The sequence below is a fragment of the Eptesicus fuscus genome, chromosome 15, assembly GCF_027574615.1.
Source record: "Eptesicus fuscus isolate TK198812 chromosome 15, DD_ASM_mEF_20220401, whole genome shotgun sequence".
NCBI lineage: Eukaryota > Metazoa > Chordata > Mammalia > Chiroptera > Vespertilionidae > Eptesicus > Eptesicus fuscus.
Window position 1 is genome coordinate 79,153,561 of NC_072487.1, and position 11,979 is coordinate 79,165,539.

The 11,979-nt window shown below is 65.5% G+C and overlaps 1 protein-coding gene across 1 annotated transcript; it reads left to right on the plus strand.

Annotated features, from left to right (window-relative positions):
• Window positions 1-3,414: 3,414 nt before the first annotated feature.
• LOC129151567 (beta-lactoglobulin-like) lies at window positions 3,415-6,111 on the plus strand. The gene is made up of 6 exons (XM_054726793.1): window positions 3,415-3,510; window positions 3,840-3,979; window positions 4,312-4,385; window positions 5,590-5,700; window positions 5,802-5,906; window positions 6,069-6,111. Exons 1-6 carry the CDS (start codon window positions 3,415-3,417, stop codon window positions 6,083-6,085), a joined length of 543 nt encoding a protein of 180 aa, XP_054582768.1. The 3' UTR covers window positions 6,086-6,111.
• The last annotated feature ends 5,868 nt before the right edge of the window (window positions 6,112-11,979 follow it).

The following is an 11,979-nucleotide window of genomic DNA, read 5'->3' on the forward strand; positions in this document are numbered from 1 at the left end:
CCGCACGGCCGCCCCAGGCCCCACAGGCCGCCCCAGGCCCCGCATGGCCGCCCCAGGCCCCTCACGGCCGCTCCAGGCCCCTCACAGCCGCCCCAGGCCCCGCACGGCCGCCCCAGGCCCCGCACGGCCGCCCCAGGCCCTGCATGGCTGCCCCAGGCCCCGCATGGCTGCCCCAGGCCCCACACGGCCGCCCCAGGCCCCGCATGGCCGCCCCAGGCCCCACACGGCCGCCCCAGGCCCCGCACGGCCGCCCCAGGCCCCACACGGCCGCCCCAGGCCCCACACGGCCGCCCCAGGCCCCACACGGCCGCCCCAGGCCCCTCACGGCTGCCCCAGGCTCTCAGCTTGGCCTCCCGCTATGGCATCAACCTGCCAGGTGGGCGGGCGGGCGCACGTGGCCGGAGTCTGCACTGGGCAGGCTTCGTGACGCCGTCGGGGACCTGGGTGCTGCCCGCTGTGCTCGAGGCCCAGGGCCGGCTGGTCCTCACAGGGTTCTCGCGCCCTCTGCGCGCCTCTGCTCGTGTCTCCCCGGCCCTCGTGCAACAATCTCCCACGGGGGGGGGGGGTCCCCGGGGGATGAGTCAGAGGCCCTGGGCTGGGCGGACAGTTGCCGGCTCCTGAGGGAGGTGGACGACGGCGAAGGGTGCCGGGCCAGCACATCCCGCCCCCTCAGGGCCCCAGGAGGGCGCTCTGAATGGGCCCCTAAGGTTCTCCGTTTCCTCGCTCCTCTGGTTCCCCGAGCCCCTGGGTGATCCCGTCGGTGATGAGGTAACAACCCTCTGGTGGGGGCGGATCAGGGTTTGAACGCCTCCCTTTGAATTCCAGCGTTTTCGGACTTTTGTATAATCAGCATCTAAGACGGTTCTTTGGGTTAAATGGATGGAAAGGTACTTGCATTGTGATTTTACACTTAAAACATGCAAATTGCCTCTAATCTCACGCCCCCCAAACTCCCCAGGTTGCATTAAGCACATGATAAATCTGGGGATAATTCAACTCGTTGCCATGGTTTCTCATGTGCTCTCTGCATAATCTGTGCCCACTGAGGCCTCCAGGCAGTGGGTCCTCTCTTTGTAGGCACTGGGGGAGGAGGCTGTGCGCACTGGGGCCCATGTGCACAGGGGGTGTATGCGCTGGGTGTGTGTGTGCACAGGGGCATGTGCACTAGGTGTGTGCACTGTGTGTGTGTGCACAGTACTAGGTGTGTGTGCACTGTGTGTGTGTGCACAGTACTAGGTATGTGTGCACTGGGTGTGTGCACTGTGTGTGTGTGTGCAAAGTGTGTGTGTGCACTGTGTGTGTGCGCACTGGTGTGTGTGCACTGTGTGTGTGTGCACTGTGTGTGTGTGCACTGTGTGTGTGTGCACTGGGTGTGTGCACTGTGTGTGTGTGCACTGTGTGTGTGTGCACTGGGTGTGTGCACTGTGTGTGTGTTGTGTGTGTGTGTGTGTGTGTGTGTGTGCACTGGGTGTGCGTGTGCACTGGGGGCATGTGCACTGGTGTGTGTGCACTGGGGTGTGTGTGCACTGTGTGTGTGTGTGCACTGGGTGTGCGTGTGCACTGGGGCATGTGCACTGTGTGTGTGCACTGGGTGTGCGTGTGCAAAGTGTGTGTGTGCGCACTGTGTGTGTGTGCACTGGGGGTGTGTGCACTGGGGGTGTGTGTGTGTGCACTGGGGGTGTGTGCACTGGGGGTGTGTGTGTGTGCACTGGGGGCATGTGCACTGGTGTGTGTGCATTGGGGGGTGATGGTGATCAGAACATCTCCATGTGCCCCTAAATGTGCATCTGTTGACAAACGAGAGCAGATCACTGTACAATTAAAAGTTAAGCCCTGGCCGGTTTGGCTCAGCGGATAGAGCACCGGCCTGCGGACTGAAGGGTCCCGGGTTCGATTCCGGTCAAGGGCATGTACCTTGGCTGCGGGCACATCCCCAGTAGGGGGTGTGCAGGAGGCAGCTGATGGATGTTTCTCTCTCATCGATGTTTCTGACTCTCTATTCCTCTCTCTTTCTCTCTGTGAAAAATCAATAAAATATATTTTAAAAATAAACAAAAATTTAAAAACGACGGGAGCCACTTGAACCTCGAGGGAGAGAGGAAGTGGGATGACGCCCAGCGGACCCCGCTCTCCACAAACCAGGCCTCGCTCGGTCGGTGTGGTGATGGGGCGTTTGCAGGCTGCCCTCCTGTCCTCTGTGGTTAGAGGGACGGCGCCCTGAGGGTGGCACGGCCCACGGCCTCGCCCCCCCATCGCCTCCGCAGGCGGTGCTCACCCGGGGCCTTCGCGCCTCTCTGGCCGCCTCCACGCTGAGGGTCGCCCTCCAGGAGGGGGGTCGCGGGCCTGCCTCCGGTCTCTGGGCCAGCTGAGCCTCCCCGGGGGGACTGCCCTCAGGAGGTTCCAATGGGCCTCCCGGGGACGCCTCCTCCCCGAACGAGGAGGCCACGCCACGGCCAAGGCACTTGTTTACGGAGAAGCACTTGCACCTGACCTGGCGGCGGATCGCTGAGGGTGGGGGAGGGGGCCGCGGACAGGGTGCGTCTCTCCTTTTGCCCCTCAGACAATTAGCTGTGAGGCCCAGAACCAGGGGACGGATCCGTGGAGAAAGTGACTTTAGGGGGTGAGTTTTGGCCTCGTGGTCGGCAAACTCATTAGTCAATGGAGCCAAATATCAACAGGACAACGATTGAAATTTCTTCTGAGAGCCACATTTTTTAAACTTAAACTCCTTCTAACGCCACTTCTTCAAAATAGAGTCGCCCAGGCCGTGGTATTTTGTGGAAGAGCCACACTCAAGGGGCCAAAGAGCAGCATGTGGCTCTCGAGCCGTGGTTTGCCGACCAGCCGGTGTGGCCCGATTCCCGGGCAGGCGTTTGTCCGGGTTGTGAGCTCGATCTCGGTAGGCGATGTGCAGGGGCAGCCGATCGGATCGATGTTGCTATCTCTCTCTCCCCCTCCCTTCCCCTCTCTCTCTAAAAATCCATAAAAACATTTAAAAAGAGGGGATTTTGGGGAGAAGAAGTCAAGACCTTCGGACCCACCGCGGTGACCCCAGGCTTCCAGAGGGGGTGCTGTCCTGGCTCCTGTGGCCGGTGGGACTCGGAGTCCAGAGAGAAACCAGGTCAGGCTCGCTGTCCAGAGCCCGGCCCCCCCAGTGTCCCTCCCGCTGGCGGCCTGCCCGGCCCCCCCCCATCCTTCCCTTCGGGGCCCTACCGGGAACTGGGGGTCACGGCGGACCTTCCGGTTTCAACTCAGAGGGAAGAAGGCCTCCCATTGTCCCCGGGGAGGAAGGAGCCTCGGGGATTCGGGGAACCCGTGGCAGGGGGCCACGCGGGCCGGCCCTGCTCCCATATAAGGCCCCGCGCCCGCCGCCTCGGCCTTCTCGCTCGGAGCTGAAGTCCCGCAGCCGCAGCCATGAAGTGCCTCCTGCTCGCCCTCAGCGTCGCCCTGGTGTGCGGCACCCAGGACACGGGCGTCCCCCAGCCCATGGAGGACCTGGACGTCCAGAAGGTTTGGGGACGGGGTGCCCTGCGTGGGGAGGCGGCGGGGCGCCGGGCCTCAGACGCAGGGAGGCTGGGGTGTTGGGACCCTCCCCTGCTCTGGGTCCCCAAGGCCCAGGTGGTGCCGGGAAACCCAAGACGTGGCTCTGAGCCACCTGGCTGCACAGGGTGTCCTTCCGAGTGTGGGATGTGCTGCAGCCCCGTGTCTGCTGAGCGCGGGGGCCGGCGTGCTCATGACCCAGTTAGACGGGGCCTGGCCCAGATGGGGAGGGACGGAGAGCCCCCCTGGGAGCTGGGGGCCCTGCCCGCCCCCCGGTGCAGCTCACGGCCCCTCCCCAGGTGGCCGGGACCTGGTACTCCGTGGCCATGGCGGCCAGCGACCTCGCCCTGCTGAGCACCCAGAGCGCCCCCCTGAGGCTGTACGTCCAGGAGCTGAGGCCCACGGCCCAGGGCGACATGGAGATCATGGTGCACAGATGGTGGGTGTCCCGGCTGCGGAGAGGGGCCGGGCTCCAGGACGGGGGGCAGGCAGGGCTCCTGAGGGGACCCGGCTTCCCGTGGGCGGCATGGGGTTGGGGGTCGGGGTTCGGGGACAGAGCTGGGAGGTTCCGGGCCCCTTGGAGCCCCTGCCCAGGGCTCTGGGCCCACAGAGTGACCCGGGCGGGGTCAGTGTGGGGAGAGGCCTGTGTGGAGGCCGCTGGTCAGGGCAGCGGGGTGGGGGCCGGGCCCTCCCGCCATGGCCCCGTCTGCAGGAGGGGTGACATGGCTGCCCGCGGCCTCGGTGTCACCGTTACGCTGTCACCGCCTTCAGGGAGGGCGGCCGGTGTGTTGAGAAGAAGATCTTGGCTGAGAGAACCGAGTGTGCAGGGAAGTTCAACATCGACTGTGAGTGGCCAGGGGGAGTGGGGGGCCCAGGCTGGCCCTGAGCTCAGCCTCTGCCCTGCGGGAGGCGGGGGCGGGGCCTGTGGATGCCATGCGGGGGGGGGGGGGGCCCGCAGGGGGCAGCGCTTTGGGGGGCGGCTGCATCTGTTCACTCTGGCGGCGGGAGGTGACACCTGAGCTGAGCCTGCACCTCTCCACGGACTCTCCAGGGCAGTTCCACGTTTTGCTGTAATTTTTGGTAACGAAACACAAAATAGAGACGGCGCAGGGTCAGCCTCGTGTCCTGGGCACCGGCACCGGCGCTTTTATTCTTCATTTACTTATTTTTTAATGCGTTTTCAGTGATTTTTAGAGCGAGAGGAAGGGAGAGGGACAGAGAGAGAGAAACATCCATGATGAGAGAGCATCACGGATCGGCTGCCTCCTGCACGCCCCCCACTGGGGATGGAGCCCCCGACCCGGGCCTGTGCCCCGACCGGGAATCGAACCAGTGGCCTCCTGGTTCCTGGGTTGATGCTCAACCACTGAGCCACCCTGTTTGGGCGAAATTTTTAATTTTTTTATTGTTAATCCTCACCCAAGGGTGTTGCTCCACTGATTTTTAGAGTGAGTGGGAGGGAGGGGGAGAGACAGAGAGCGGAACATCGATGTGAGAGAGACATGGATTGGTTGCCTCCCGAGTGCACCCCGACCAGGGCCCAGGGATCAGGCCTGCAAGCGAGGTGGGTGCCCTCGGCCAGAATCAAACCTGGGACCCTTCAGCTCGAGGACCAACATTCGAGCCATGACCCTCCAGCAAACTCTGTGCTCCCGTCAGGCGGCTCCAGGCTGTCCTGCCTCCCCCCACTCCTCACTCCCAGGGCCCCAGACTCAGCCCTCCCCTCCCCTCCCCTCCTCTTCCCTCTCCTCCCCTCCCCTCCCCTCCTTCCCCTCCCCCTTCCCTTGCCAAAGTGCCCCCTGCCCTCACCCCTCACCCCTCACCCCACCTCCAGCTCCTCCTGTCTGCCTCTGCCCCTTGGGTCTGAGCCCACCTGCCGGCCGCACACCTGGCCGCACACCTTCAGCAGGAGCTGTGTGTCCCCTCCTCTCCCTTCCTCTCCCGCCGCCGCAGGGCATCTGGTCGAGGGGTCGGTTATGGGGCAGGAGCCCCACAGCCCGCGGGGACGAGGGGGCCTCACCTCCCTTCGCTCTCTGCGTCTCGCCCCAGACCCCGAGGAGGACCGGCTGATGGTGCTGGACACCGACTACAACAACTTCCTGTTCGCCTGCGTGGAGGGCGCGGCCGCCCCCGCGCGGAGCCGGGCCTGCCAGTACCTGGGTGCGTACACCCCGCCCGCCAGGCGGCTCGGTCAGAGGGCAGCTGGGAGCCTGGCCCTGCCGGGCCCCAGGGAACTGCACTCTGACCCCCGCCCCCCGCAGCCAGGACCCCCGAGGTGGACCCGGCGGCCATGGAGCAGTTCGAACGGACCTTGAGGCTGCTGTCCATCCACATCCATATCATCCTCACCCCGACCCAGGCGGAAGGTGACCCCCCCTCCATCCTCCTTCTCCCCCCCTCGGCCCGGGAGCGTCTTCCTCCCAGGGCGGCCTCCCCATCCCCCCAGGCCTCCCGGGGGTGGGTGGGAGGTAGGGGTCCCCCTGCTGTGGTAGCCGACCTGTGACCCCCCATCACCCCTCCTCCCGCAGAGAGGTGCCGTGTCTGAGCGCGTCCTGCCGACCGCCTCCTGGGTAACGTACCTGCCCCGCTCCGCGTCCTGGTGTGGGGCCCCGGGGGGCCCAGGCTCCCCTCCGTCACCCTCTCCCCCCGACCCCGTGGGAGGGCTGGAACCCGCGCGCCCACCCTCCGAAGGGCCTGGAACTGCCCGTGTGTCTCCTGCGTCCTGGCCACACGCACAGGCGGACGCCCCAGGGTCCCGGGCCGGGTGTGGGCGCGGGGGGCTGGGCGGGGCTGGCGGGGGGACGGGCACTGGGCCGGAGGTGGGTGAGGGGGCTCCGTCTCCCCCGGGGCGCTGGCAAGGTTCGTCCCTCAGGGCCCCAGGCTCATGGGGGCCCCTCGTCCATTCCAGGACCTCGGCCTCCCTGCAGGACGGCGTCACCCCTCCTAAGACGTCACCCCTCCTCCGACGTCACCCCCTCCTCCGATGTCACCCCTCCTCAGGAGGGGCTGAGGCCACGAGGCTGCTGGGCGCCACGCCCCTGGGACCAGGCCCCTGGGGTGCCGCCTGGACCGGCTGCTCTGAGCCCCTCACAATAAAGAGACACACCAGCGCCGTCTGCCGAGTCTTTCCTGGGGGCGGGGGGGGGGGCGGGCGGGAGGCTCGGGCAGGAGGGCAGAGCTCACCTCTGCCCCAGAGAAACAGGGGACAAGGGACAGCCCCCCTCGGGGTGCCAGCCACTCCCCGTCCCTCCGTCCTCACCAGCCCGGGCGGGCGCCGTCACAGCCCCAGGCCCCTCGCGGGCCGGGCAGGGCTGCCCCCTCCACGCCCGGCTCCACCCTGACGCCAGCCCCTCCTAGGGGCGCGCCCCAGGTCCCGCTGCAGGGACACCAGGTCCCCCCTGGGCCAGGTGCATGTGGGGGGGCCCTCTCCCTCCCCTGAGCCAGTCACAGCCGAGGGCACAGCGTGACGTCAGCCGAGGGCGGGTCCCAGGCCACCAGCCCACAGCGTGAACTGGCGCCCGCAGAGCACACGTTTATTTCATTTTTTATTTAATTAAAATATTTTATTGATTTCAGAGAGGAAGGGAGAGGGAGAGAGAGACATCCATGATGAGAGGGGTCATGGATGGCCTCCTGCACGCCCCTCACTGGGGATGGATGGAGCCCGCAACCCGGGCATGTGCCCTGACCAGGTATTGAACCCTGACCTCCTGGTTCATAGGTCGACACTCAACCACTGAGCCACGCCGGCCCGGCCACACATTTATGTTAGTGCCCGCGGGGCAGTCAGCAGTCAGCTCACATCCCCATCCCACAGGCTCGGACAGACTGCCCCCCCCCCCACACCCACCACAGGCCACGCCCCCTGCACCCGACCCTCCAGCTGCAGCTGGGAGGGTCCCACGCCTCCTTGGACTCCTGGGGTGTCTCACGGGACTCAGCGAACGCTGGAGCTACTCGAGCGCTGGCCCATCGTCACGAGTAAAGCCCAGGGCCAGCCAGACAGGAGGAGGTGCACAGGACAAGGGGGGTCCCTGCCCCCCAGGGCCACGCCCTCCACATCTTCCGTGGTCCCCAGCCAGGAGCCCCCTGAGCCTGTCCTTTGGGGTTCAGCTGCTTTCCACAGTCGTGGCCGATGAAATCGCTGGCGATTGGTCCTGTCCCCGTCAGGGAGGAGGCGGGACAAAGGCCCAACCCTCTAACCCCGGGTTTGCTCCCTTCACCACCAACCCCCTCCTGGGGGGCTTTCCGCGCCCCTCACATGCCCCGGGTGGTGGAAGGGGCTTGTGAGGGATACTGAGACACGTTTATCACTCAGAAATTCGGCGGGGTTTGCAGATGTTCGTATGGAAATCCTATATAATAAAAGCCCAATATGCTAAGTGTCCGGTTGTCCAGTCACTTGTTCAACCAATCAAAGCGTAATATGCTAATGATATGCTAAGGAGCTGGGAGCCAGAAACGTGAAGAAGGTGCCCGGCCAGCGTGGCTCAGCGGCTGAGCATCGATCTAGGAACCAGGAGGTCAGGGTTCGATTCCTGGTCAGGGCACATGCCTGGGCTGCGGCTCGATCCCCAGTGTGGGGCATGCAGGAGGCAGCCGATCCACGATTCTCTCCCATCATTGATGTTTCTATCTCTCTCTCCCTTCCTCTCTGAAATCAATAAAAATATATTAAAAAAAAAAAAGAGAGAGATGGGAAGAAGGCCACATGTACAGGTGGGCAGAGGAGTACTGGAGACACAGAGCTTATTATTGTGTTATTATTAATTATGGTATTGTGTTATTATTAATTACGGTATTACCAGAGGCCCGGTGCACGGATTCGTGCACCAGTGGGGTCTCTCGGCCTGGCCTGCGGGATTGGGCTGAAACCAGCTCTCAGACATCCCCAAGGCGTCCCAGATTGCTAGAGGGCGCAGGCCAGGCTGAGGGACCCCACGGATGCACAATCAGGGCTGGGGAGGGCTCCAGGGCATGTCCCGATGGGCCAGACCCCAGCAGCAAGCTAACCTACCACTCGGAGCGTCTGCCCCCTGGTGGTCAGTGCACATCATAGCGAGTAGTTGAGCGGCCTTAGCATATCATTAGCATATTATGCTTTGATTGGTTGAACAAATGACTGGACAACCAGACACTTAGCATATTAAGCTTTTATTATATAGGATTTCCATACGAACATCTGCAAACCCCCCTCACCCACCCTGCATAGTTCTTGCTGCAGTCGCCCCACTGGGTTCTCTCTCTGGCCGTCCTCCCTGCCCCCCGTCTCTGTTGCTTTCCTGCTGGTCTTTGCCCACCAGCGCCAGCTGCGCCAGCCTCGGGTGTGGCGGCTTCGCCCTGCTGACCCCGCACAGCTCACTCCTGCAAGACCAGAGAAAAGTGGAGCGAATGTTTCCAGCTGGTGGAACGGTTTCCCGGACGAGGTCAGAATCTCTGTAGGGACACAATGTTGTCCAGACCCCAGAAAGGGGCCACCGTGTGGGCGTTGGTGGAATGACTGGGTGCGGGAAGAATCGAGGAAAGTCAGCCCTGTGGTCGGAGACCAAGCCCCCGGTCTGCCCCCCGCCCCCCCGTCCGTCCCATGCACCTCCTCCGTCTGGCTGGCTGGTCCCGGACGCAGGGTTGGCACCCTCCAGGCCGGAGCACAGAACCCTTATCACAACCACCTGTGTACGTGGAGGCATGAAAAACAGGCAGCGGGTCCAAGTCCAGGGGTTAGCCGTGGCCACCGCAGCGTCTGCCTCTGGAGCCGGCTCCGGGCGGGGAGGGGACGCTGCAGGGCTTGTCCCTCAGGGCCTGGCTTCCTTCCCTCCACGTGTCCTCCAGGCCCACCACGCTGTGGCCCGCGTCAGGGTTTCCTTCCCTTAAAAAAAAAGATGTTTATTGATGTCAGAGAGGAAGGGAGACGGAGAGAGAGATGGAAACATCCTATATAATAAAAGCCCAGTGACCAAATGGCGGAACGACCAGAATGACCGGTCGACCAGTCGGTATGACACGCACTGACCACCAGGGGGCAGATGCTCAATGCAGGAGCTGCCCCCTGGGGGTCAGGGTGCTCCCACAGGGGGAGCAGCCGCTCAGAGGGCGGGTCCACAGCCGCTGGGCTCACCCGGATGAACGGCTGGTCCCGCGTTGGGCCGATCCCCACAGGCCACGCCCCCACCAGTGCACGAACCCCGTGCACCAGGCCTCTAGTCAATGATGAGAGAGAATCATGGACCGGCTGCCTCCTGCACGCCCCACACATGGGATCGAGCCCACAACCCGGGCATGTGCCCCGACCGGGATTGAACCGTGGCCCCCTGAGCCACGCCGGCCGGGCAGGAACTCCTTCCCTTTTAAGTCTGAGTAACGCCCCCGTGTGGACGGACCGCGTTTGGTTTTCCCATCCATCCATCGAGGGACGCCGTGCTGTGCCCGCATTCTGGCTGCTATGAACATGGGTTTGCAAATGTCCCTTCGAGACCTGCTGCCGTCCTCTGGGTGCCCACCCGGGCGGCACTGCCGGTCACATGGCACTCTCTTTGCTGTTTGGAGGAACCGCCGTGCCGTCAGTGGCTGCGAGCGGGGGAGGTTGGAGGCACATCTGGGGGTGGACATATTTGCTGTGATAAGGCTGTGCCTGGGGCCTGGGGGTGGGCACGGTGGTGGCCTGGGGGTGGGCACGGTGGGGGCCTGGGGGTGGGCACGGTGGTGGCCTGGGGGTGGGCACGGTGGTGGCCTGGGGGTGGGCACGGTGGTGGCCTGGGGGTGGGCACGGTGGTGGCCTGGGGGTGGGCACGGGGGTGGCCTGGGGGTGGGCACGGTGGTGGCCTGGGGGTGGGTCGGTGGGCTGGGGGTGGGCACGGTGGTGGCCTGGGCGTGGGCACGGTGGTGGCCTGGGGGTGGGCACGGTGGTGGCCTAGGGGTGGGCACGATGGTGGCCTGGGGGTGGGCACGGGGTGGCGGGCGTGGGCACGGTGGTGGCCTGGGGGTGGGCACGTGGTGGCCTGGGGGTGGGCACGTGGTGGCCTGGGGGTGGGCACGGTGGGGGCCTGGGGGTGGGCACGGTGGTGGCCTGGGGGTGGGCACGGTGGTGGCCTGGGGGTGGGCACGGTGGTGGCCTGGGGGTGGGCACGGTGGGGGCCTGGGGGTGGGCACGGTGGGGGCCTGGGAAGGAACTGGGTGATGACTTGTGTGGGGACGGAGCCCCCACTGGGGAAAGGTGTGCCTCCTGGATGGGCGGTAACCACGACGGCACCTGCTCGGGCCGGCGCTGGGGCCACGGCGCTCAGGGACCCACGCGGCTGCCGGGGGTCCCGTCTCACGGCCTCGGGGGATGTCGCGTTGCCGTGGAGGCTTCCTGAGGTAACTTCCCGCTTCGGCCATTACCAGCCCGACCCCCACCCGGTTCTTAGGTGCCAGGGCCCTGGGGGGGGGGGCCCCCCGCGTGCTGGGGGGCGAGGCCTCCTCCCGGGCCTCCTGATGCCGCTGCCCGAGGCCGGCGGCGGCTCCGTTCCCTCCGTGTCCCAGGTTTTCCACGGAGCTTCATTCCTGGAAACGCGACTCTGGCCTGGGACACGCCACCTGGCAGGTGCGCGGCGGGACTTCGGAGAAAACCTGCAGGAAACGCGTGCGGTTGGCGGCCGGCGTTCCCCGAGCTCCGGGAACCAGGACGCCTGCTCTCCTGGCGCGCTGCCCCTGCCCCGCGTGACCCTGCTGGGCGGCCTCTGACCCCGGGGTCACGGTGGACACCCATCTAAACCTGTGCCCCTGGCCTCGGACCCCACGGGGCGGGCGGGGGCTGCTGACGGGGTTCACCCTCCCGGTGCCGAGGCCGGGAGCCCACGATCGATCGGGCGTGCGGCCGCGTGCTGCCCCCGCCCCAGGCTCTGGGCCATCCTCCCCGCCTCTCCCAGCTGCGGGCGGGCACCCGCTCACGGCCACGTCGCTGCCCACACTCTTCTCCCGTGACCCCTCCCTGCCCCTGCTTCTCCCGATAGGACACCAGGCACTAGACTAGCCCCCCCACCCCCCCCGCCCCCCGTGTGGCCTCATCTGAGGACCCCGCGGACGTGAGCATTTGGGCGACACCAGCCCCCCGAGCTGCTCTTCATTAACCGTGAAGACCGGCCCGGCCGGTGCGGCTGTGGTTGAGCGTCAACCTACGAACCAGGAGGTCCCGGGTTCGAATCTGGTCAGGGCACCTGCCCGGGTTGCGAGCTTGATCCCCCGTGTGGGGCGTGCAGGGGCAGCCGATGCTGGTTTCTCTCGCATCGATGTTCCTCTCTCCCTCCCTCTCCCTCCCTCTCCCTTCCTCTTGCTCTGAAAATCAACAAAAACCCTTCGGGGGCTGGAGAGCTGGGTCCCGTGGCCCCGCCCCCCCCGCCCACCCCCCCGAGGTCAGGCCACTTTCCATCGGGCCCCACCTGGCGGCCCTGTGACGGTCACCGT

What these genes read in the sequence shown, in the direction of transcription:
- LOC129151567 (XM_054726793.1), top strand. Translation starts at nt 3,415, where the DNA reads ATGAAGTGCCTCCTGCTCGCCCTCAGCGTCGCCCTGGTGTGCGGCACC. An exon ending in AGGGAAGTTCAACATCGACT is followed by an intron (nt 4,386 to 5,589) that starts GTGAGTGGCCAG and finishes GTCTCGCCCCAG; the next exon opens with ACCCCGAGGAGGACCGGCTG. An exon ending in CCGGGCCTGCCAGTACCTGG is followed by an intron (nt 5,701 to 5,801) that starts GTGCGTACACCC and finishes CGCCCCCCGCAG; the next exon opens with CCAGGACCCCCGAGGTGGAC.